This window comes from Miniopterus schreibersii, assembly GCF_964146895.1.
Source record: "Miniopterus schreibersii genome assembly, chromosome: 1".
Classification (NCBI taxonomy): Eukaryota; Metazoa; Chordata; class Mammalia; order Chiroptera; family Miniopteridae; genus Miniopterus; species Miniopterus schreibersii.
The window spans coordinates 43,856,227-43,882,525 of record NC_138101.1 but is presented as its reverse complement, the minus strand read 5'-3'; the positions used below and the strand labels follow the sequence as shown (position 1 = coordinate 43,882,525).

Genomic DNA, 26,299 nt, shown 5'->3' with positions numbered 1-26,299 from the left:
CGCTGTCCCGTTGCTTGTGAGTTTGTTTGACAACAAAACCCAGAAACAATCTGTTTTTTGTGTACTATGTCGCAATATGCCAAGTACTTTTACATTCGTTATCTTATTACTACCTCCTGGGCCTCAATTTCTTCATCTGTGAAATGGGATAAACATACCTACTCATCTTTTATAATTCATACAGTTGTAAAGATCAAGACTGATAGAGATAGGAGAGCCCCTGAGAAATACCAAATGTGATTTTTAAAAATACATACAGTGTTAAACTTATAGCTCATGTTTATGAAGTTCCTCAACAGCTACTCTTCTGTTTTTCTTTCTTTCAAAAGCCCTGCCGGCTCCCATTCCAATGCTCCTTTTACATGAATAGTATTAAACATGAATAATATTAATCCATTATAATTAATATTATCCATCAAGCATTTCCTAGAGTAGATAATAATTGTATTAAGAATCCCATTAGTTCTCAGCCTTGAAAGCAGCTACAAATAAGCCCATTTTATGGGTAAGGAGACAGAGGCTCAGAGAAGTTAAAATTGCCAACCCTAATTCACACAATGAGTAGGTGGCAGAGACAGGATTTGAAACCAGGTCTGACGTGAATCTGGAGCCCCTGCCCTTGGCCACTACAATTTATTGACTTGCTAGCTCTCCACTTCTCAAAGTCACTTTTTCTTTCCCTCTTCCTCCCCTCTCTCCTCTTTCCCTTTCCTAAAAGTAACTTTACCCCCAGGCTTTGAAAATGTCTATTTTGGAAACCACAAGTAAATAAAAAGAATCTGGTTGGCCCGGGCCGGTGCTCAGTTGGCTGAGCATCATCTAGGACAGAAAGGTCGCTGGTTCGATTTCCTGTCAGAACACATGCCCAGGTGACAGGTTCAGTTCCTAGGGTCAGGGTGGTTAGGGAGGCAACTGATTGATGTTTCTCTCTCCCCCACTCCCTTCCTTTCTCTCTAAAATCAATAAAAAACATATTAAAAAAAAATTGAGTTGGATGTTCTCCACAAGTGTGGGGCAAGTCGTGAGTGTGGGATGGGAGGTGGGAGACAGGCGGAGGCGAGGGGTTTAACTGGCTGAAGGAAATGTGTTTGACTGTGTCTGCTGGACCCAGGCAAGAGCCGACAGATGCGGGGAACAGGCCTCCAGGAGAGGAGAGGTTCCCCTCTGCCTTTTGGCGTCCCAGTCCCTGCACTCCTTCCTTTTCACAGTGATGTTTTCCACCCAAAATCTTCTACGGCTTGGGGGCAGGCCAGAGGAGGGAGGGACTGGGGGCCCAACTGGAGAGTGGGGTGGGAGAGGGGGAAGAGCAAAAGAAGAAAAGCAGCTGGAGCTCATCTCCTGGGGACTGGCCAAGGAGGCCCAGGCCCTGGGAAATCTGCTTGTCTCCTGTTACGCGCTCCCGCCCACTTCCTTTCAGTCCGTGTGACTCAGGGACTTAGACCACTTGGGGCAGCTCCCAGCAGCAGGCGCTGCAGATGTCCAGCAGACAGGGGGACCCCCACTGGGAGAGCAGATGTGCTTTCAAGCTGCGAGTAGCCAGTTGCCAAAAGTTAGAGATGTCCTTCCCAGTGTCCACATTGCAAATCAGGAAAAAATAAATCCCTGGCTGTGCATGATTCCAGTCAGCAGGGCAGTGTGGCCAGCAAACACAGCAAATCTGGGGTTATCTAGTGACAGAAGGACAATATAAGTGCTAGCCTTGATAGAAGGAGAATTTCAAAGTTCAGTATTTCTGCAAGACTGTGTGCCCCCCAGGAGCTCAGTGGAGGGCAGGAACCCATGTGGTGGGAAAGGAACCAGAAAATGAGTTTGACTGAATGAATGTGGGGGAGAGTGAGAGAATCCCTACGGTGGGTCTTAAAGTCATTCCAGACTTGTTTTAAGTTTAGAGAAAATTAGGTTATTCTGGAATCTTCTTTGGGCTGTGCACGAGATTAGGAGAAACGATGTTAGCAAACAGATCATATCATGTCACTCTCCTGCTTAAACCAGGGGGAGCTGCCATTAGAATATTAATAAGTTCCGGACTTTCTGCTGCAGCCTTCGGACTTCACGACAGGCCACTGCTTACCCATTTGCCACCTCAATGGGTTCCAGCTGTGTCAACCTTCTTTGGGTGCCAGGGGCTCCAAACTCAGGGTCTTTGCATCTGTTCTTCTCTTTGCCTGGAAAAATGTTGCTCCTGGCCTCAGCTTATGATAGTGCTTTTCAAACTATAGGCCATGACCCATTAGTGAATGGTGAAACTAATTTAGTGGGTCACAAGTAACTTAAAAATGGATTTAAATAGACAATATTAGAATGTATCATATAATAAGAACAGGTATTATTTTATGAAACATGTTTGTGTATATATGTATTCTAGATTATGATATAACATAAAACTCTTATTAATTAGTCTCAGTACATAAACTTTGACAGTCACTAGCTTAGGAGTTAATGATGGACAACTCAGGCTTTTCCCCCCCCACAAGGAGCTACTTTTGATTTATAAAAAGCTTTCTGATCTCTTTATAGTGGCGCTATTATGAATGTTCAATAGTAATAAACTGAGCATGGCTTCAAATATCATTATCCAGCTTTAAAAAGTTTTCATGTATCATGTTTGAAAATTGGTTAGAAACTTACTGTTTCCACGTTTATGCCTTTGTGGTATTAATAGAAGAATGGTTGCATATGAAATCCAGGATTAAAAGCTGTATGGCAGATATTGCTATTTAGCCAACCCAACAGTCTCTCCCAAAGTCCTATTTTCTCACCATGTTTTACTACAGAAGCTGGGAAAGCTAACTAGTTCATCTTCCAGGCGCCGTTGCACTAACAATGGCCATGTGATTACAGGTCTGTTCAGCGAGATACAAACGAAAGTCTGTTCAAAAGTTGCTGGGAGGCTTGGGAGGCTTGGAAAAGCAAGCTGGCGGCGTAGGTCACAGCTGCACCCGCCGCCTCCTGCAACCACACCAAAATCACAACTAAAATCCAGAACCACCATCACTCAGAGCCTCCTGAGATCTGGCTGCACAGAAGCCCCACAACCAGGGAGCTGAAGGAGCACCGAGAGCGGGAGGAGGGGCGGAGACGCGGGTGGATCCAGGCTGAATCAGAGACTTGGCTGAGAGGCCCACGCCCAGTGCCGCGGGTTAAACCCAGGAGGGCATCTCGGCGGTGGGCATTTCCCGGAGGACGGAGGGGTCCCAGCCCCACAGCAGGCCCCCAGCCCAGGGCTCCAGGGCCGGGAAGAGACGTCCCCACAACTCCGGGCTGTGAACCCAGCGGGGACTGTCCCTGAGGGTCGCAGAGGCCGCGGGAGCCCCAGCAGCTCCTCTAAAGGGCCCGGCACGGACTCACTCGGACGCTCCCTCTGAGCCCAGCGCCGGGAGCAGCCTGAAAGGACCCGGGACACTCGAGGAGGAACTAACCTGCCTGAGATCTGGGCGAGAGGCGGAGGGCGGCTTCCTCCAGGCAGAAGGGCTGGCGGAGGCCATGGCTCCTTGGCGAGTCCTCCCCGCACAGCCGGCAGGCAGGCGCCATGTTTGAGTCGCCAGCACCTGACTCCCACCTTTGGCCCCGCCCCGTGACTCCCGGAGGCCCCGCCCCTCCCCACCTGCAGCTCATCCAGGCCATTTCCAGGGGCTTTTCTGTGCAAGTGGCCTCTCGAGCCCCATGCTTAGGACTTTCCTAAAATCTCTCAAACAAGGAGCAGCGGGCCCCATGCAGCTTGATAAGCGGCCCCAGGCCTGGCACTAGCAGCAGCTGCATTGGCTCATAGCTGGGCCTCTCCTGGGCACCTCCAAGCCCAGCACAAGGAGCAGCCAACTACGGTTTGCTGTGTAGCTCATACTGGGTGGCCCTGGGCAAGGCACTGGCACAGGCTGACTTTGCACCTCCCGGGAGGCCCCAGAGACAGTGCACCTGGTGGTCAGACTCGACCATGCTGGATTACAACCCTACCACATCCACGAGTGACACTCAAGGGGCGCACTCGGTGAACACCAAAGCCCCACTGAAGTAAATCCTGCTCCACAGGGGTGTCTCCAGCTCAGCAGCTCTCTGGCTGTAGTTGCAGCTGGTCCTCACAGTCGATTGGCCTGGGGGTCAGTTCCTCCCAGGGACGCCAACAGCAACCAAGGCTCAACTACAACAGACAGTGCACACAGCCCACACAGGGGAGCACCTAGAAGGCCCAGCTCAGGTGACTGCGGAGGCTGAGCCACTGGTCCCTACAGGACACCTACCTACACAAAGCCACTCGACAAATTCCAGGAGACATAGCAGCTCTACCTAATATATAGAAACAAACGCCTGGAAGCAGCAAAATGTGGAGGCAAAGAAACATGTCACAAAGGAAAGAACAGAAGAAATCTCTAGAAGAGGAACGAAATGAAATAGACCCATGCAAGCTAACAGATACAGAGTTCAGAATTTTGTTTATAAGGATGTTTAAGCAGACTGTTAGGGAAATAACTGAGAAAATCGATAACATAATAAAGTACCAATTTGAAATGAAGGCTACAGGAACTGAAATTAAGAATAATTTACAGGGAATCAACAGTAGAGTAGGGGATGCTGAGAATCAAATCAGCAATTTGGAACATGAGGAAACAAAAAACACCCAACCAGAAGAGCAAAAAGAAAAAGGAATCCAGAAATATGAAAATAGTATAAGGAGCCTCTGGGGCAGTTTCAAGAGGCCCAACATTTGTATTAGTGGGGTGCCAGAAGGGGAAGAAAGAAGCCAAGAAATTGAAAACCTATTTGAGAAAATAATTACAGAAAACTTCCCCTACCTGGGGAAAGAAATCAACTTACAAGTCCAGGAAGCACAGAGGGTCCCAAACAAGAGGAACCCAAAGAGGCCCACAGCAAGACACATCATCATTAAAATGCCAAAGGTTAAAGACAAAGAGAGAATCTTAAAAGCAGCAAGAGAAAAGCAATTGGTTACCTACAAGGGAGCTCCCATACGACTGTCAGCTAATTTCTCAAAAGAAACTTTGCAGGCCGGAAGGGAGTGGCAAGAAGTATTCAAAGTGATGAAAAACATGGAACTACAGCCAAGATTGCTCTACCCAGCAAAGCTATCATTTAGAATTGAAGGTCAAATGAAGAGCTTCACAAATAAGAAAAAGCTGAAGGAGTTCATCACCACCAGACCAGCACTACAGGAAAAGTTGAAGGATCTTCTTTAAGAAGAAGCTAATGAACAAAAGAATCTGACGAACTAAATAGATCCAGAGACACTGACACATGCAACAGACAATTATACTTCAGAGGGAAGAGGGAAGGGGGTGGAGGGTGGGAAGAGATTAACCAAAGAAGTTATATGCATAACCCATGGACACAGTTAATAATGAGGTGAAGGCCTGGGAATGGGGTGGGAGCAAAGTGGAGGGGGTCAATTTGGGGGAAAAAATGGGACACCTGTAATACTCTCAACAATAAAGATAAATAAATAAAAAAAGTTGCTAGGAAAGCCCTGGCTGGTGTTGCTCAATGGTTAGTGCGTTGGCTCGTGCACATGGTCAAGGGCATGTACCTGGGTTGCAGGTTCAATCCCCGGCCCCGTATGGGAGGCAACCAATTGATATGTCTCTCTACCATCAGTGTTTCTCTCTCTCTCTTTCTCTCTTTCCACCCCTCCTTCCCTCCCTTCCACTCTCTCTTAAAAAAAAAAAAAAAAAAAAAAAAAATCAATGGAAAAATATCCTCAGGTAGGGATTAACAAACAAAACAGAAAAAAGAAAAGGTGCTGGGAAATTTTTTGCTTTTCTAATAAAAGCAGCTCTGGTTGGCATTGCCTGTACTTCTCCTTTTCTTCCTGCTTTGAAAGCAAACGTGATGCCTGTAACTGTTTTGGATCATCAGCAGCCATATTTTGATGAGGAAAAGTTTCAGAGATGCTGGTACTTATAACTGGGAGTTCTGCAAGATCTGCTGGTGTCACATTTGCTGCTGTCCCAATGGATGAAGCCAAGCTCAGAGTCAATATGACAGAGGACTATACAAGGGTGCAGATATCAAGAAACATGACTCATTGGAGCCATTAATACAACAATCTATCATTCCCTTCCTCAGGACACTCTATCTCCATCTGTTAGAAAATTGTTGCAGGGTACTCATTGTAGTAGAACAAGACACCTGACTGTCCCCCCAAATTATTGTAATAAATATACAAATCTGATATCTAAACTGTAAATGGTACCCTTTAGATGTGGCTTCGAGGTGCAGTGCACGACCTGAACAACCGTACCTAGTGGCCTTAATAAGTCTTATCATCCCACTTTGAGTGTGTGTAAGGATTAGATTCGAGCTTTATGTGTCTTTGGTGCTTCACACCTTAGACCGTGCATGAAATTACATAAATAGATGTCTTCTGTCACTATCTCCAAATTCCACTTACCTACCAGTAAGCTGGCAAGATTAATCTTTTAAACAAAATAATAATAGCAACCAATATATTTTGAGGCCTTCTAATATTCCAGGTACTGTGCTAAGTACCTCATTTACTCTTCACTGTAACGTTAGGAAGCAAGTATTTTATTATTCCCGTCATAGGTAAGGAAGTTGAGACTTAGATGTATTATGTTGCCTTCCCCAAATCACACAGTTAGTACAAGGAACTCAAGTCTGTTTGCCTCCAAAGTACATGGTGGGCATCCTCTGAGTAGTATTTCTCACAGGGAGGTCTCTGCACCACCTGCCTCAAAGTCACCTAAAGTACTTGTTAAAAATGCAGAGTCCTGGCCCCCCTCCCAGGCTTACTGGCCCAACCGGTAAAGCTTGAACTTCTTAGCCAAGTTCCTCATGATCTGGCCTTTGCCTTCCCACCTAGCTTCATGTTGGCTTGGTCCCCCCACCCCTGCCCTTGGCCCGACACGAATGCACACACTGCAGACACACACAGAAGTGCCGGCACACCTGATATGCTGGGCTCCTATCTTGGGTCGCACAATTCCTTCTTGTGGAATAACTCCCCTTCCGCTTCTTCCTATTTGCCTGATCTGGTGAATTCCTTTTATTGTTCGAGAGGCTCACACCTTTCCTCGTTGCTGCCTGCGGTTGCATGCGGCTGCTTCCGAGCTTCGCTTGGAACCTCAGTTAGCCCTGCTCCACACTTACCAATAAGTCACTCTTTATTTTTTCACATCTCACTTGCTTCAACCTCAGGGGCATTTAGTAAGTCTTATTAAATGTTTTTCAATAAAGTCAAATGCTTTAAAATAATATTACTAATGTAAAAACCATAATGTAATAATAAACTAGGTCTTATATCTCAGACTAGACTAAAGAACAAAACATACAGAACCACAAAGCAAGACTTTTTTTTTTTAATAAAACAGGAAACAGGAAAGGGTAAAAGGTTGTTTTCTTAACTTATAAAGGAAAATTCAGAATGTTTTATTCTAAATGCTAGTGTTTAGAGTAAGTATAGATTCAAGACTATGTACTTGCTTTTATTTTTATTATAGAAAATTCAAATATGCACACAAGTAGAGAGCCCAGCACAGTGATTCCTTGAGTAATTATCGCTCAGCTCCAACAGTTACCAACATTCTGCTGTTTTTTCAAATGATGCAATTCTAAAACACTTTTATTAATTCAAAAGCAGAGAGCTAAAAGCAATTAAGTTGATTAAAAAATACCCTTGTGTGTGATGTTTTAAAAGAATGACATTAACAGCTACCATCTAGTCATTGGTATTGAGCATCTAATTGGGGAGGAGAGGAGTGTGGGGGCTGCCTCAGACTGCCCAGGCCTAGGGGTGGGGCTGACAACCCGTGGGAATCAAATACCCTTTGCCTTCCCTGCTCAAATTCATCAGTAGCTAGTTGAGAGCTAGATAAGAAGAGTGATAATTGGGCCAGAAGGTTCTTCAAGGGGAAATGGATATCCAAGTTTTCAAACAGGGCCCCAAATTCACAATGAGCCTTCTATTTAGACCTTAGATGATGTCTTTTGGAAACAGTTCAATTATATTGCTTTGTGAGTGTGTGTTAAGGATTAATTTGTTTAATGTAAACATTTAAAATATTCTACAATTTCTGTGACTTTTAGCATTTATTAGTGTGTTTTTTAAAGTATCCTGGGAGCTTCAGCTAATGGAAGTGGCCTGGGGATGCTTGTGACCTATAAAAGACTCTAGTGGAGGGTCCCCTCTTCAGTGTTGTCTCAGATTTTCTTCACTAGCACCCTCTGTCTGAAACTGATAGAAATAGTGTCAAGGTTAAAATTAGGTCCAGGAGTGATTAAAAAAGAAAAAGTGCCTGAGAAGACACTGAGTAACAGGAGGTATTTTGTTGGAGAGGCAGCAAGAAGGAAAAATATGAGAGATGGGGTGGACATACTGAGATTACATGTGTGAAGGGGTGTGATGCACCACGCTCTCGGGGTTCTCAAAAGGAAGTCTGGATTTAACTTTTATTTAATCCAAATGTTTTTGCCTTTCTTAGAAAAGAGAGACCAAGGCACCAAAGCCATGATCCTAATTTTTAAAAACTTGAAAGCAGATTCCAGGATGCCTGCCCGCCCTAGAGACTTAGAGACAGATACTCCCCACATATGGACATATGGACCAGGAGAGCCTGGATTCCTGTCTTAAAGGAAAATGAAACCCTTGGGCTTTTCAACTTCCCCCACCGTGGGCAGGCAGCTCTGACGCAGCCCCCTCCGATCCCTGGGGCTGCCTCGCCATTTGCTCAGCTGCAGGGTCTCCCCCAGGCAGGAGAGGAGCGCAGGGTCTCCTCCAGGCCGAGAGGAGTGCAGGGTCTCCTCCAGGCACCAGAGGGGTGCAGGGTCTCCTCCAGGCCCGAGAGGAGTGCAGGGTCTCCTCCAGGCAGGAGAGGAGCGCAGGGTCTCCTCCAGGCAGGAGAGGAGCGCAGGGTCTCCTCCAGGCACCAGAGGGGTGCAGGGTCTCCCCCGGGCAGGAGAGGAGCGCAGGGTCTCCCCCAGGCAGGGCTGGCTCGCGCCTGAAAAAGGGAGAGCGGCCTTTAGCAGAGCGAGGGGTGAACACTGCTCACTAGGGCCACCCTCCCTCCCTAGGAAGCAGGCGAGGGCTTTGCAGAGCCGGCGGTGACCTGGAGAAAGGGCGGCTTTTGTGAAACGTGCAGGATCAGCTGGCTGCCTGAAGGAACAGCTCGGGAGCTCGGCTCTCCCGCGGGAAGGGCCCTGGCGCAGAGGGGGGGCGGGGGGGTGAGGACTCGCCTCCCCAGTCGGGGGCCTGGTGACCAGTGACGCTGGGTGCAGAGAGGCCTGGGAGAGCAGCCGACAGGGAAAGCCCTGGGCGCTCCCGAATGAGCGCCTCGGTCCGCCAGGTTAAATGACAGCAACAGTGTTGCCCAAGAAGCAGTTCCCGCAGCTCAGGGTTGGAGAGCTAAACAGTACGTACTAGTGACGGTCCCCCCCCCCCCCCCCCGTGGTTCCCTGCGGAGCGTGTGCGGAGAGAGCGAGAGACGAAGACAACGCCTTTCTTTTGTTTTCTAGCAGCAAGTGTGGAGAGCAGAGCAATGACAACAAATCAGACATGCATTTCTCTGAAATCTAAAACGGAGGCGATTTTGCCCGGCGGGCGTGGCTCAGCGGCCGAGCACCGGCCTAGGACCCAGGAGGTCGCGGTTCATTCCCGGTGGGCGCACAGGCCCGCGTTGGGGCCCGATCCCCAGCAGGGGGCGCGCGGGAGGCAGCCGACCCGTGACTCTCATCACTGATGTTTCTCTCTCTCCCTCTCCCTTCCTCTCTCTGAAATCAATACATTAAAAAGCAAACAAAAATAAAGGGATTCTGTTACAGATACGATTAACATTTCTAAACTATTTTTTTACTTGCCCTGTCCAATTCATTTGATTTTTAAGCTGTGCAGGGCTCTTCGTAATGAACAGACGCGTTGGGCTTTTGCAGTTCATGTAACGAGCTGCGTCCTTGTTGATGTTTATGAATAAAGAGAAGCAACGTGGAAATGTGGGTGATTCCAAGGAAACCATGGAATCCCAAGATTTTAATAAATCCCCAAGGCAGAAACACTAACCCGTGGTTTGGGATGAACGATGCCCTTTGCCAGCAGCCTGTGAAAGCATGTTGATTCCAGCTCAGATAGGAGGGGAGGCGGCAGGGAGGCAGGGAGGCAGGAGACGTTTTCAGGGCGCGTTTAGTAACGTATTCCTGCTCCCCGCCCACGCTATCTTTAGATCGGTTTTTAGCTTTGCTCTCCTTCAGCCCTTTCAACATTCTTCAGCTTACAGACGGGCAGTGACGCCTGAAGAACGTGAAGTATCCAAACCGGGACCCAGAATGAACCCGGTTCCCACACTGACTTCTCCTTACGCCGGCACCCCGACAGGCCGACCGCTCGGCGCCCCGCGGGTCCTGCGCTTCTGCGGGCTCAGAGCCGCTCTCAGGGGTGCGGGAGGGGCAGACGGGCCTCCAGGCTCGGGCCTCAGGTCCATCGAAGGCTCAGGTGTGGCCTTCGGCATCGTCTAGGCCGGACACGGTCATGTCGGCGCGTGCACCTCCAGGGCACTGATTGATAAGAGGATCTTTAAAACACACCACAATTAAAATGCTTGTAACTCTTGGCGTGCCTGCCTTTTAAAAACATATTCGGAGCTGCAGAGTGAAGGGGCCCAGGGCCCTTGCACCTTCTGAGCAGCCTGGCGCGCGGTTACCAATCGCACACGGCGAGGAAACGGCTTCTTTACGCAGCGTCATCCTCGCCGAAGGGAGGGAAGTTCTCCGCGCGTGGGGGCCCTCGGGAGGGAGCCCCAAAGCCGAGGGGAGGGTCACAGGCCCAGCGTGTAGCGGCAGCCTTGGGCTCCAGGGAGATTAAAAAAAATAAAATAAAATTACTGCTTTTTAGAGCGAGAGCTAGGGAGGGGGGAGGGGAGAGGGAAGGGGGGGGCATCGATGGCTGCCTCCCGCACGCGCCCGTCCCGGCGGGACTGAACCCGCAGCCCGGGCGCTGCCCTTGCCTGGTTCCTCCCCTGCTCCTCCTGCTCGGAAGGGCGGAGCCGGCGGAGCCTGCTGCTGAGAGGAACCGTGATCAGCCGCGTGTTCCCACTCGGCCACAATTCGGGCCCCCTGGGGAGCTGGCACGGCTGGTGGGGGGGTCAGGCTGCGGGCTGCGGGAAGCCGCCGAGCAGCCCGACCCCCCGGGGCTGGATTTTATGTCAGTGTAACGAGCGGAGGAAATGGGGCAAGTAGAGAGGAAAACAAGGTTTGAGACCTTGAATCGCGGCTTCTTCCTTTTGGGGTTTCCCGGGAGGGAGCCGAGAGGAGAGGAAGGGGTCGCGGCGGGGGCCCACCCTGGCTGCCGGCTGGGGAGGGGCACGTGGGGAGACTGGGGCCCCGCGGGCCGGCGCCGCACCTCGGACACGCGACCCCCTTCCCGGGCGGCGCCGGGGGCACAGAGCGCCCCCCTGGGGTCAGGACCATGGCCACCGGCGCTGGGGCTGCAACGCCAGCGTAGGAGCTCACCGTGGCCCCGCGCCCGGCCCGCAGGCCTGGGGGTGCGCGGTGGGAGGGAATGACTGAGTGGGCGGTGGTGCTAAAGCAGACGTTCAGAGTCATGAGGGCGGACGGCGCAGGGGACTGTAAGTCAGCGTGGTCACAATGATTCGCATTCCTTATAATTTGGGGGTGGGGTTGGGGGCGGGGAGGCTGTAAGCGCCTGGAGGGCAGGGGCCAACTGCCTGTGTGTTCACTGCTCTGTCACTCCCATCACAGCCGCTCGTGGAAGGGACATGTAAGGGAGCAGCGTCCACTGACCACGTGCACGTGAGGTGTATTTGTGTGCATGGTGCATACGTGAAGTGTGCATATGTGTGTATGTGCCCCATTTTATGAATGGCGAAACCGAGGATGCTTGTGCAAGGGGACGTAGTGAATCTGGGTCTGAAAATAGGCTGTCTGGCTGCAAACCCTATGTTTTTAATCATAGTTCTGTGTGCACATAAGTGAGATCTTTGAAATGAGAAGTTGAAATATTGGGGAAAGACTAAAGCTTCAGAGACTGGGAAGTAGTTGATTCAGGACTTGAAGAATGACTGGGAGGCCCAGGGCCTTTGGGGGGATGGGGGACCTTTGCTTTGGTTTATATGTCAGTGCCCCTCAGGCGGCTGACAGTGGGCGCCGGGGAGTTTTGCTCATGTTTTGCACTCAGGGCCGTGCAGCAGGAGTGGGCCCATGGCCTGACTGAATTCTGGGGCAAGGGGTCGGGCGCTGGCGCTTGCCCTGCAGAGAGACTGTGCTGAACAAAAAGGGGAACACGAAATTCCGGTATCTCAGCACAGAACTATATTCCATGGGAAAGTGAACAGCTGGGGCTGTTCAGCTGGACAGATGTGAATGTTTATTTTTGCCACTCCGAGGTGTCTACATTTTCCCACCTAAATCTTTCTAGTCTCGTAGATACCTAACAGCTTTCTTCCTCTCTGTCTAGGTCCGTACTTGGAAGAACTGTAACTTTCTTTATATATTTTAAAAACATTTTTTTATTGACTTTAGAGAGAGGAAGGGGGTGGGAGGGAGATAGAAACGTCAATGATGAGAGAGTGGTCATTGGTCATTGATCGGCTGCCTCCTGCACGCCCCTGACCGGGGATCGAACGTCCATCTCCTGGATTCTAGGGCCATGCTCACCCGCCGAGCCACACCGGGGGACATTTATATCTTTAACAGGCATTTAATGAGCCTACCCTGTCGGGTAGGTAGATAAATAGAATGGGTAGAGTAGTGATTAAAACAAGAACAGTAGAACGTTAGTGGTAGAATCTAGGTAGTGAGTATGTGTTTTCACTGTAAAATTCTTTTGCTTGTAAACCTTCAAGGCCTTCATTCTGATATGAAAAACCTAAGGAGGGAGTATGGGTAAAAAAAGGAACGGCTTATCTTTGTCCTTAAAGAGCTTTTAGTCGTTAGAAGAGAGAACGCACATGTACAAATAGCTGGGTTCTAAATCTGGGATGCGATTTTGAGATCATAGGTCAGGTCTCTCCTCTTTGTTCATTCCCCCCGCCTTACCCCCTGGGGCATCTAAGGCAGGGCTGACCGACCAGAAGGAGGTAGCAACGCTTTTTGGCTTTCATGTCCAGAAGTCCAAACTCTTGGGGAGAGGAAATGCCGCAGGACCAATAATCCCTCTTAGCAGAGCAAGAGGACACGGGCTGATTGCTAACCCCCAGATTAGAAAGAGTTTCTGGAAACAGAGGGATACCTCAGAGAAACTGCAGTTTCGGTTCCAGACCCCTGTAATGAAGCCAGTCTCTCGGTGAGGGAGTCATGACCTTTTGCTGGTGGAGGGTCTTGCCTTTTGCTTGTTGAAAAGGCGACGCCTGTGAAGCGCAGTAAGGCGAGGTGTGCCTGGTATTAGAAATGGCTGTGTGTGATTTTGGTGTCTTTTTTTTCTTCTTCAAATGACCATCTATGTGTCAGCCTATTTCTGGGCTCTATTCTGTTCCATAGATCTATTTATTGACCCTTGAGCCAGGACCACGCTTTCTTGATTAATCTAGTTTTATAGTAAATCTTGAAGTCAGGTAATGTAAGTACTCCAAATTTGTCATCATTTTCAAAAATGCTTTAGGTATCCTAGGTCTTTTGAATTTCCATGTAAATTTTACAATAAGTCTGTCAATTAAAACAAATCTCCTGAGACTATGATTGGATTACATAGGATCTGTGATCATTTGGGGAAAATTGATATCTTTCCATTTATTTAAACGTCCTCATTTTTTTTCAACAATGTTTTGTAGTTAGAAGTGTTTGGCCAAATTTATTCCTAAATATTTCTTTTTTATTTTTTTACACAGTTATAATTACAAAGTAAATGTCTAGTCATTTTTTTAAATTGAGTAAGTTTAAGGTATACAGCACGTTGATTTGATACATTGATGTTTGCAGTATGATTGCCGTGGTAGTTAGCTAACGCCTCCATCACCTCACATAATCATCATTTCTTTTTTGTGGTGAAAATAATTAAGATCTAGTCTCTTAGCAAGTTTGATGTTTATAATACGGTATTGTCTAGAACCACTATGCTGTGCATTAGATGTTTAAGCCTTATTTATATACCACTTCTAGCTCAGTTTTCAATTGTTTGCTGCTAGTATCCAAGAATACAATTATTTCATGTATTTACCATGTGTCCTAAAGCTCTGTTAAATACACAAAAAAGTTCAAACAGGTTTTTTTAGATTGCTTCGGGTTTTTAAAAATATAATTTTGTCATGTACAAAGTGAAATAGTTTTACTTCTTCCTTTTGCCAACTTTTGCCTTTTATTTTTTCTTTTTGCCTGTGGCAAAGGCTAGGACGTTCAATACAATATGAAATAGGGTGGTTACAGCAGCTATCCTTGATCTCAGTTTTAGGAAGGAACATTCAATATTTCACTATTAAGTATGATGTTAATTATAGATGTTTGCATGAGTTGTATTTTTCAAGGAAGTGTCCATTTCATCTGTGCAGGTATCCTGTGCTGTTTAATGATTTTTGCATAAAGTAGTTCATAATATTCTTATTATCCTTTTAATATTTATAGGATCTGTAAATCCTTCCTGTTATAGATAATTTGTATTCTCATTTTTTTTTTCTGGATTAGATTAGGGATTTATTAATTCTGTTGCCTTTGTTAATGTCCTCAATTATTTGTCTGTTTTCGTTTCCATTTTTAAAATTTCTACATTTGCCTTCTTATTTCCACTCACTTTTGATATATGTTGCTCTTTCTTTAGCATTTTAAAGTGGAAACTTAGGTATTGAATTTAGATCACTTTTCTAATGTAAGCATTTAAAGCTATAAATTTCCTTTTTTTATTGTTTTAAAAAATATTTTTCAATTGCAGTTTACATTCAATATTATTTTGTATTAGTTTCAGGTGTACAGTGTAACAGACAATCATATGCTTTATTGTCACAGAAATTGCTCTTATAGAATCAACAACTACAAAATTCCTTATGCTATCAGAAGATCATGCTAGGGTGATAACCTAGCAGCATAAACCTGCGCCGGTTCTCCACTTATTGCCTCAGCCCCCATCGCCTTTCCCTTTCTCTTCTGTAGCCAGCATGTTAAGCTTTCTCTAGAGGGCCCTGGAGGGGCAGGAGGGGGAAGGACTGGCTGGCTGTTTTGGAGGCTGCTGGCCTGGTGGCTGAGGGGTTCTGCCCCAAGCCCGTGTCTGTGGTGACCTTGCAGCCTCAGCAGATGACCTTCTGCCGGCCCTGGGACTGGGAACCCTCGCCCTGCTGGCCTCCTGCTCGCATCAGCGCCCAGAGGCACCCTGCGGGCACCTGCTCCCCGTGCGGATCACCTGCAACTCGGGGGCTTCCACCGAGCAGCGCCCCCCCGCGGGTCCCCACCGCCTGTGCAGGTCCCCGCGTGGGTTGCTGACTCAGTGCACCCACCGCATTGCGCTCTAGGGCCTTGCCTTCTGCTGGCCCAGGGACTGCAGACCAGCCCTGGCCTGGGAAAACCGAGAAACTTCTCTGTTGTCAGTGGGCTGAGTTCTCCAGTTCTGAACTCCAGCCTTGGGAGGGGGCCCTTTTCCAAGTTGGTCTTTCCTTGGGTGCTTTCCTTGGGTTCCAGGGTATCATGTAGAATTCCTTATATCCCATCGTCACTCATTTATCAGAATTGAATCATTCTTTATATTAAACTTTCCCTGTTCAACCCACTGTGCAAAGCAATGGCAAAATTGATGTTTTAGCAAGAAATGCAGCTGTTTTTCCCCTTATAGAAGATTAGAGAGGAATTTCTAGAATGAAGGAATAAATGAGCCAGTTTCTTCACTTGCAGCTTTTGCCTTGTCTAATTTTGATTTAAGGGTTTTGAAGTTGGATGATAGCTCCTTTCACTTCTCAAAGGAAATTAACACATTTTTGTTTCACCAGTTAGGTTGTCAAATCCACGCCAAGAGAAATTCTAACATATGGAGCATGAGACGTGTGAGGAAGCAACAAAAATCTGAGTAGGGCCTCCAATGAAAAGTCAGTGGTGATTTCAGGTCAGTGCAGATGTCCTGGCAGAACTTCAAATTACAGACGTGCTCATTCCTTTTGAGGAAAAGTAATTAGTGCAGTTGGGCTTGAATAAGTGCTTAGCTTATTTAAATGAAAACAGATCTAGGAGAGAGTGGGCAGGTAATAAAACCCCTATCAAAACCTTGGGGGTTATATAGAAGTATGGGGACAGTATTAATTCATAACAATGTAGTTAATGAGAGTCAACATGACAGGGCTTTGGATTTCTGGATTATTACATAACTTCACGCTACCGTGATCCTAATAGAAACTGTACAAATGACTGGTGTCAGTGGTTCTCAAATATATATATATATATTTTAAATATATCTTTATTGATTTCAGAGAGAGGAAAGGAGAAGGGGAGAGAGAGAGAGAAACATCAATGATGAGAGAGTCACTGATCGAGCCGGCAACTGGGGTATGTGCCCTGACCAGGAATCGAACCCCGATCGCCTGGATCCTAGGTCGATGCTCAACCGCTGAGCCACGCCCAGCTGGGCGGTTCTCAAATATTAAGACACCGATTCCCAGCCTACTTGGTTGTGTCCCAGCAACTGGCCTTTTTAACAAGCCTTCTGCGATTCTGATAGAATATCTTGCCCTCACCTTAAGAAAGCATGATTTAGTGTTTGAGTGAGCTCCCATAAAAGTGAGATTTAGAAATAATAAAGAAAGCTTCATACGACCCCTTCTGATACTAAAATGGTCTTTATCATTTTATCCCAAGCTTCGTCTCAGAGTTAAGGCAGCATTGAGTATCTTGTCTCCAATAAACTTTCCATAGAGAAAGCCCCCTTCACAGCCTCCTGACCTCTTTATCCAGAGAAGCTATTTCTGGCTGAAGTTTTTACTGTTTCTTGCCCATAGTAAGGGGGAATAAAACTCATACTGTTCTAACAAAGAAAAAAAATTCCAATCTAACAGAATAATAATATCATGGAAAATTAAACTAAAGAGAAACAGATTTGGAACCATGCAAGAAAAAGCCAAATTTTTCCTTGGTATTCAGGGAAACCCCCCCAAATCTTAGTAAATGTTTGAATAAAATACAGACTTAAAGGTAGAGCTTGTATTAGGAACAAATGGGACCTAACTTTTAAAATCAGAAGTGATTTTAGATCAGATATTGACAATGGAATACTAGGAAGGTGGGAGTCCCAGGCTGGTTTCTCAGGTTTATGCCCCCAAGGCCCTCAGTGAAGCCCTCATTTCTCAAGTCATCAGAAAACCGCTAATTCTTAAGGGTTGACCCAAACTTGCTACTCTTCAAGTTTGAGAACCAGTTGTGCAAAGTGAAAGCTAAAATGTTTCCCTGGAGCAAAGAAAAAAAAAGTTTGGCTTTGACAGCGTCTCTTGGAGGAACTCAGACTTACACATTGGATCCTCCCTGCATTCTTTGGGGTTAAGTGGCCACGGGGAACAAAAGCAGCCTGAGAAAGGGTGAGTCACCCAACATGTATCGACATGCCCAGGAACTTCTCAAGTGGCCCAGGAGGTAGGCGGCCTCCCAATTTTGTCACAGGGTGTTGTCCTTTCTTGGGACTGCACAGGTTTCTTAGTCTCAGCATTTGGATTATTGCAAGACCATCCCACTCCCACCTGACTTCTGATGGAACGTGGTATTTCTGAAATGACACGTTCACAGGGACAGTTGTTGACTGTGGACAAACATTCTTGATGTTATGTGTGTCCTGAAAATTTGACCAATAATCTGCTCATGGTTGTTCTGCTCATGATCTGGATTGAGAGGACAAGGCTGGGAGGGAAATGGAGGGTTTCCACTGTGGATGATTTTTCTTTAATAGTGGGAAAAGAATTCAGAATAGGAAAGGAATAAAGAATAGGCTTATTTTCTGGCTGAAGGCATTTAAAAGTTAACAAAATCAGGTTAGTGGTTTCTTCTCATCAAGGTGCAGAGGTCAAGTCCTGCTACAATAAATTCGTCCACCGAAGAATTAGATTTCAGAGTTGCCCTTGGTACCTCACTCATTTCATGTAACAGAACATTTCGGTGGAGCAAAGGAAGAGAGGCTATCCCAGGAGGGGCCTAAGCTTTCAGGTGCTCATGGCATGCCAAGCAGCATCACCTGCTCCTCTCCTACCAGGGCCACTACGTTTGACAGTTATAAATTAGAAAAGTGATTGAAAAAGACTGATTGCAGAATGTTCCCAGTCAAATCCTTAAGAAGGGTAATTTTGAGGTGTTGGGAATTAGGAGCCTTAGATGCCTCTGAACAGTTACACTAAGAACAGCTGAAGACATTTACTGGCTGGCTTCAGCCTGGTTGACTGCGGCAAGGAGCCACTCAGCTTCAGAAAGACAGTTCATTACCAAGTGCAGTTGATCTCGGGCTCCTGTGTTGGCCTAAGTCTGATGAAATGTCAGCTACATGGACTGTTTTTCTCTACTTCAAAATGACAGTGCAGAGTGGCTGCTGAATGCTGTTACTGGTTCCACTGATCCCCTGGGAAATGGGGCCTGTGGGTGCAAGAGCAGCTTTTGAAAACATTCCTGGGAACCCAAGGTGCCGTCTTACTGGCTGAGCGGAGTCAGGCAGCGTAGAACCTCCAAAGAGCAGAGCCACGGCTTTGGCTGCTTGTTCCTCAGAAACTTCTGAGGGCCTACTGGCTCTAAGCGCATCAAAAGACATCTGTACTGGGGACCAAAGCTACAGTTTTAAATTTTTTAATTTTTTTTAATTGAAGCATGATAGTGCAGACATAAATTTAATTCAGTAATTAAATATACTCAGGAAATTTTTATTCTTGTACAGATTTTACTCTCCAATTCTGGACTGGCTGCTATAGTACTTGCAGCCCAAATTAGCAGAGGTAGCTGCCAGCCACGGTTCAAGCCGTGAAAACAACAAAAAACTAAAGCACAACCTAGGATGCGTCACCTGCAGAGTATCAGGCTGCTCAGTCTCCAGTGGCTGTCAACATAGCCTGGCCTCCGGCCCTAGCCTCCCCCATGGCTCTGGTCTGTTTTAATAGACTTACAGCTTGGGCTCTCAAGTATCCTCTAAGAAGTTATTGAAGCATGATAGTTCAGAATCAATCTTCAGATGTGGAGGGAATGGTTAATGGTGGTTGATAGGTTTGACATTTAAAAAAAACTTTTAAAAACAGCATCATTAAACAACCTGACAATCTATCTCATTAAACAGGCAGTACTTAGCCCCAATCCTGTCTAGGACAGTGTGAATTCAGTTTTGAATTGTCTTGGTTTCTAACTTTCCTCTTGTCATACAGGCTGGTGAGTTTGCTGTCCTTGTTAACATCACTTTAACAAGTAAAATATCAGTAAAATATCCCTTTATCTCCTACCACACTGATGACACGAAGCCCCAGGAAATAATGCAGTACCCCTGTGGCCTGAAGCCTTCTTCCTGGAGGTGTGTGTGCTCCTGTTGGCTGCAGCAGTGGTGAGGACTGGCAACAGTGGGAATTGGGGTTCCCCCAAGATTTGGGTTAACACAAGTCTACTCATATTTGTAAAAATAAGGCAGACAAATCAAGAGTTTAAAAAGAAACAAATCTTCACGCTCAATGGGACTATCTTTGGAATTCTTCATTTCATTAAAGTTTTCACAAAATACAAAGCTCCAACATAATTGTCTAAGTCCACCACAAAACAGAATCAAAGAAGTGGTTAGCACACAAACATAATGATCTTCATTTTTAAAAATATAAATAACAATGTTCAAGGTTTTACAATTTTCTTTTCTGTGTTTCTCTTAAGGCTTTATGTTGCAGACCCTTCATTCACGAGTCCTTGTACCTGTCGTCAGGATGCACTGCCCACACGTAAGGAAGGCCACTGTGGGTACATTCCTGAGGGTGACACACACTGATGTCTGTTGCCTCAGCCTGTTGAAAACGAAATAATCAAACACCCTCAATCAGTCCTCACAGTTTCATTAATCTTCCTATTACGAAGTAATAATAGAAAGGGGTAAGTTCCCAGCAGCATTCAAGCTCTCAGATCAATCACGAAGGGTGAGAAGGAAAATAACAGGCTTTTCCCTGGATAGAATCTTTTCCTTTCATCCAGAAAACCCCCCACAACCCATGGAGTTTAAACAGTGGTGTGTAATTGAAACCTTTTTCAGATTAAATAGTGTTTGAAGGAAGGGGGATCTTTTGGTTGGGTGTTTTGGAAGAGGTTAACGTTGGGAAAATGCCACTGAAAGCACCCCCCCCAACAGGAGTCATTTCACTCGTGAGGTCGGGGGGCAGAGTCAGGGCCCCGGCCTTGGGGACGAAATCCGACGGGAGACTCTCTAGCAGGCACTTGACCTGCTCCTGGCCCAGTTTGATCTTGTCGTCCAGCTTCCGCTGCTCAATGAGGAGCGTTGACTTCATTTTCACAAAATGCTGGTAATCCTGGAGCTGCTCCTCCGACAGGTAGTTGGCCAGGATGTCCCACACCACGCGCTCCCGCCGGTCCAGGTTCTCCTTGAGCTCCCGGGCATCCTCGTGCTGCGCGGCCAGGACCTTCCTCTTCTCGCTGAGAGAGCTCTGCCAGGGCACAAGGAGCGGGTGAGCAAAGGGCAAGGGGCGGGGGGAGAGAACCAAGCCGCCCACAACGACACCTTTTACAGGACTGCACAATACCCAGGCTTCTCTTTTAAACCGTCACTCTAAATTACGGAGGGCTAATGTTTTTGAAGATCAGTTTACTGCCCTTCGGTTGTGTATGCTGGTTCTCTAACTTGTGAAGTCATGTGGCAGCTTTAACTTGAGACAGATTGCCTTAAATTGGCTGCGTAAAGGCTTGATTTTAGGCTTTTGTACTTAAAAGCACAACCAATGATTTCACTTATGTGAGGTTCTTAGAATAGTCAAAATCATGGAGACAGAGAGCAGAACCGTGGTTGCCAGGGCCTAGGAGGTGCGGAAATGGGGCGTTATTGTTTAATGAGGACGGAGTTCCAGCTTTGCAAGATGAAAGATTTCTGCAAATGGATGTACAATAATATGAATGTATTAAATATTACTGAATTAGGTACTTTAAAATGGTTAAGATGGCAAATTTTATGTATAACTTACAATAGTAAGAAAATTGCAGAGGAAAAGGCAAGCCATCAACTACTTCTATATACTGTATAGTGGTTTTCCAATTGTGTGGACCAGCAGCAGCTAACCTGAGAATTTGTTAGAAATTTTCAGGCCCTATTTTACCTACTGAATCAAAAGCTCTGGGGGTGGGGCCCAGAAATATGTGGTTTAACAAGCTTTCTAGGTGATTCTTTTGCAGCTAAAGTTTGAGATCCTCTGTCCTAACCCACAATCAACAATGGGAACATCATATTTACGATCTCTAAAGAAATCAATTTCCATTTTCCAGGTCTCTTTCACTCCCCTGAATCTAACATAATAGAAATTCTATTTAATAATGATGGCAATTTCATATTCGGAGTTTCTTGTTATCTTTAAAGCTAATGTACTTTATAAAATTTTTTAAGGGTTTTTTTTTTTTTTAATTTAACATGCTGACATATAATGAATGTCATCAAAAATTTTTTTTAAATATATCTTTATTGATTTCAGAGAGGAAAGGAGAGGGAGGGAGGGAGGGAGGGAGAGGGAGAGGGAGAGGGAGAGAGAGAGGGAGAGGGAGAGGGAGAGGGAGAGAGAGAGAGAGAGAGAGAGAGAGAGAGAGAAACATCGATGAGAGAGTCACTGGGGATTGAGCCTGCAACCTGGGCATGTGCCCTGACTGGGAATCTCCTGGATCATAGGTCGGTTGATGCTCAACCACTAAGCCATGCCCGGCCGGGCATCATTTTAAAATTTTAAGAAATTTTATACTTAATCATTCAGATTTTTCAGGCCAAAGTGACTGAGAAACATTAAAATGGAAATTAATCAAGAAATAGATTATTTAAATATATACCTCAATACAAATTAGCTTAAATAGGGTTAAGCTAAGGCTCATGTGTCTTTGTCCTAACTTTCCTTTTTTTTAAAAAAAATATATCTTTATTGATTTCAGAGAGAGGAAAGGAGAGGGAGAGAGAAAGATAGAAACAATAATGGTGAGAGAGTCATTGATTGAGCCCGCAACCCGGGCATATGCCCTGTCCGGGAATCAAACCCCCATCGCCTGGATCCCAGGTCGACGCTTAACCACTGAGCCACGCCCGGCTGGGCAGCCCTAACTTTCCTTGAACTTGCCTATCTTAACATAAAAATGTCGAGGGGGGAAAATGCAGTTATAGGTTTATCTTACAAATATCTCCATTTTCATAGGCTTCCTCCTCTAATCAGAAAAACATACCTACCCCCCCCGATTCTGAATGAAGACACCATTCAAAATACTGTAGAGATAAAAGTTAAAACTGAGAACCTTTTCCTCACCTTAAAAAAAAAAGGAAATATTTTAAACACTAGACATTTATAAAGAATGATATAATACCTAGGTACCCATCAATAACAGTGCCAAATCTCAACATGAACACTTTTCATATTTGCTTCAGATTAAAAATAAAAAATTAGGTTTAGTTGAAGCCTTACACATACTTTTATCCCAGTCCCCATCTTCTCCCCCCTCCCCCCTCTGGTAATTATTATCCTGAATTTGACACTTATTGGGCCACATAGTCTTCCGTGGCTCTATCCTATTGGTATTTTAGTTTCTTAACAAAGACTAATCATTACAAAAACTAACATTGATGTAGTATTTTGCAGGTGAGCAAGCACTTACTTATAGTTGAGGGCGTACGTGAGCATTAAGTGTTGAGTTGAATTCTGTGCAGCTTCTCCCCCCCTGCGGCCTGCTGCAGCACCCTTAGCTCAGACACCCACGCGGCCCCACGGGGCACTCGGATTACCTCCCGTTCTACCCTTCCTCTCTTGAACCGCACCCACTAATTCAAACTCACTGTCTAGTCTCTGTCCCCACGACAATGGCCCAAATTAACAGCCTGAAGCCTTTTGCTAGACTATTATAGTAAGTCTCCCAGACTTAAGTATGTAAGCATCGTTCTCACGCCTCCCAGGCCGATTAGGTCATGAAGTTCCTTTATGGCTCTTCCCGGCCAACAGGCTGAAGAGTCCAGCCTACAGTATGACATACAAGGTCCCTGTGACCGTCTGCTGTGCCGGGCACTGTTTACCCTCCAGACCCACCCTCCTCAATGCGGCGCTGTGCCTAGGAAAGCTGGACTCTGCGGCCGCCTCAACTGGGCGCCCCTGTCCTCTGGGGTTGGCCAGTGGGAGTCGTGGGCAGGAGACTGGAGGGTGGGAGAAAGAAACAGGAGTATTTCTCTCTGGCTGTGTCCTCGCCGCGTGGTGGCTGCACTTTCCCCAATGCCTCAGCGCTGTAGACCTGAGCTCCTCCAGGTCCAGGGGTGGTAATGGCTTCCCCGCTGGTGCTGGCTCCGGGGGTCAGGGGGGCTTCACTATGTCTTCTTGGTTGCCAATGATCCTTCCCATACCTTCAATGATACCTCTTTTTTGTTATTTGTTTTTTAGACTCCACATATAAGGAAAATCATGCGCTACTTCTTTCTCTGTCTGACTTATTTTACTCAGCATAATGCCCTCAGGTCCGCCCATGTGTCGCAGCCGGCAAGGTTTCATTCCTTCGAACGGCCGAGTAACTGTCTACAGCTGCCACCTCTGCTCTACCCAGCTGTCTTCCGACGGACGCTTAGGCTGCTTCCATATCTTGGCTGTTGTAAATAATGCTGCAGTGAAGATAGGAGTGCATATATCTTTTGAATTGTTTTGGATTTCTTTGGATAAATACACAGAAGTGGAATGGCTGGGTCATATATAGTTCTATTTTTAATTTTTTGAGGAACCTACGTATTGTTTTCCATAGCGGCTACATCAATTTACAATCCCCCCAAAATGCACAAAGTTTCCCTTTGCTCCACACCCTCACCAACACTTGTTTGTTGATTTGTTGATGGAGCTATTCTGACAGGTGTGAGGCGATATCTCACTGTGGTTTTAATTTGTGTCTCTCTGATGACTAGTGATGTTGAGCATCTTTTCATATGTCTCTTGGTCATCTGCATGTCCTCTTTGGAGAAGTGTCTATTCAGGTCCTCTGCTCATTTTTTAAATTGAACTGTTTGACTTCTTTGGTGTTCTGAATACCCCTTTTGATTGAGCTATCAAATAAAAAAAATCAGGGACCTACTTCCTGTCCAATCCCTGACTACATACTTTTCTAATATTTTCTATAATTTACTATTTTAAAAAACGAAGCAAGTAATCACCCTATGTTCCCAACACACCAACCACATACAAATCAGTTTGTGAAAATGCCATGGTCTTTCTTTACTTTGTCCATGATATTCCTTCTAAACTGTGAAGCCCTTCCATTCTTAATCCATCTATGATTATGAAATTCTTCTAGACTCTATCAAGCACCGCCTGTGTGAAGTCTTCCCGGCCTCACCCCGCCACCTGAGAAGCCTTTCTTGGCTCTGACTATCGCTGTGCCCAGCACACTGGGTACATGTGCTGCTTGCACACTGGTCTTCCTCACTCCATGGCCAGCCCCTGGAGGGCGGGCCTGTGCTTTAGCCAGTGTTCATCTCTAGTACACAGCTCCTGGCATTTTACAGGTTCTCCTTCGCTGTGTGCCTAGTGGATGGAAGGAGGAAAGGGTGACCCTTTTGAGGCAGGTACTGTTAGACAATTTCTAGAAGAGGGGGCTAAGGCTCAGCACATTTACATGCAGAGGGCACTCACTGGGAGCAGAGCTGCAGGAAGTTTCCCAAATGCTTGCCATCTGGACTTTTTCTAATCCTTTCAAAATGTATTTGAAAAGCGGACATCTTTAGTTTTAATACATTAGGAGAAATAATTGGGAAATCCCTGACAGCACCGAGAGAGAGCGCACTGTGGATAGGAGGAGCCAGAGAGCAAAGCAACGTCCTGACGGCTGGCCCCTTGTCCCCTTCTGGCGCGCGTATCTGTGTGTGCGCACACACATGTGCATGTGTAATAGCTGCGTTCCTTGTCTGACTTCCCTTGTTACGTTAGTTCTGTGAGAGCAGGGATCTGTCTGCTTTGTTCACAGATACATCCCAAGTGCCCAGACCAACCAGTGGCACATACTAGTCAACCAGCATGTGTTGTAGAGATGAGTCGGTGACGAATGCCCTGTAGCAATGGAAGTAAGTTCAGTGAGGTGAAGAGTGTTTGGGGTCCGCAGCAGGACTCCTCGGATCCTGGCGCCGTCACTTACTGGTCTGCTGTGAGGCTCCCAGGAGACTGCACAGAGACCGTGTAAGCCCACAGCGCCCGACACAGAGGAAGGACTGGAATTTCATCCAGTATTAGCACCACTGCCACGACCTGTCCTCTTTCCTCCCGGTAAGGGGGGCGGGGGAGACGCCTGGGTGCACCCTCTCCACGTGCCTGCAGCCCCCCAGGTGACTGCAGATTCCCTGGGACTTGAGCTCATGCTCCTACACCCTCTCCACACCCCCAAAAGTTCTGTTGCCCCCTTTTTTTAAGGTCAACCCCCATTAAAAAGGAAAAACTCTCTCCTGAGTGTTCCCTGGGCCTGCAGTGTCAGCATTACATCTTGGCATGGAACATGCCTTCTTCTCTGTCCCCTGGTTATCTATACTTTGGACTCTCTCCCTGCCCCAGATAGATTGTAATCTTCTTGAGAGAAGGGACCGTGTCTAATCATACTTCTCTGTGACCATGGGCTCGGGGGGAAAACTTGTTGAACTGCATCGCTAGGCCACCTACCCTTTCTTCTTTACTGGCATCTTCACCAAGGCCACTGAGGACGTTCTCCACGCGGGCCAGGCGCCCCGAGAGGGAGAGCAGCAGGTTTACCACCTTGTCCAAGTCCCCGATGAACATCTTGTACTTGTCAAACTCATTGGGCTTGCAGAGCTCACTGATCAAAGCCTCCACCTCTTCTCCCAAGGCATTGTTGAGCTTGATGTCCATCAGCAGACTCCCCTTCGCTTCCTGGAGAATCTCAAGCTTGTGGGTGAGGCTTCCAATCAGCTCGGCCTGTAACCACAGAGGAGACGCACAGCAAAGGTTAGCCAGCCGGAGTGGCCGATGGGAGGAAGATTCAGTTCTCCCAACCACATCCTGAGTCTTTTCTTCAAGGCTCAGCTGAAGGCCTCCCGCTCTGTATGGACTGTCCCCTAACGTTAGGCCACAGTACTCCTTCCTTTCCCCCAATATCCCAAGTGTCTTTTTTCTGAACCTATTCAATCCTCACAGGCCAACACTTGATTACACATTGCCTCTTAGTGTTTTACAATTGTGTTATGCTGTGTACGGCTCTGGCTTCC

The 26,299-nt window shown here is 46.6% G+C and overlaps 1 protein-coding gene across 7 annotated transcripts in view; it reads right to left on the bottom strand.

Annotated features, from left to right (window-relative positions):
* Window positions 1-19,566: 19,566 nt before the first annotated feature.
* The window catches only part of SHROOM3 (shroom family member 3), a 270,211-nt gene continuing 263,478 nt past the window's right edge, over window positions 19,567-26,299 (bottom strand). For all 7 annotated transcript variants that reach the window (XM_081148821.1, XM_081148819.1, XM_081148820.1 and 4 more), the window contains 2 exons: window positions 25,737-26,009; window positions 19,567-20,531 (listed from right to left, as the gene is read on the bottom strand). In XM_081148821.1, the coding sequence (XP_081004947.1) occupies window positions 20,124-20,531; window positions 25,737-26,009 (681 nt within the window). In that variant the 3' untranslated portion in view covers window positions 19,567-20,123. The remainder of the gene's footprint in view (window positions 20,532-25,736; window positions 26,010-26,299) is intronic.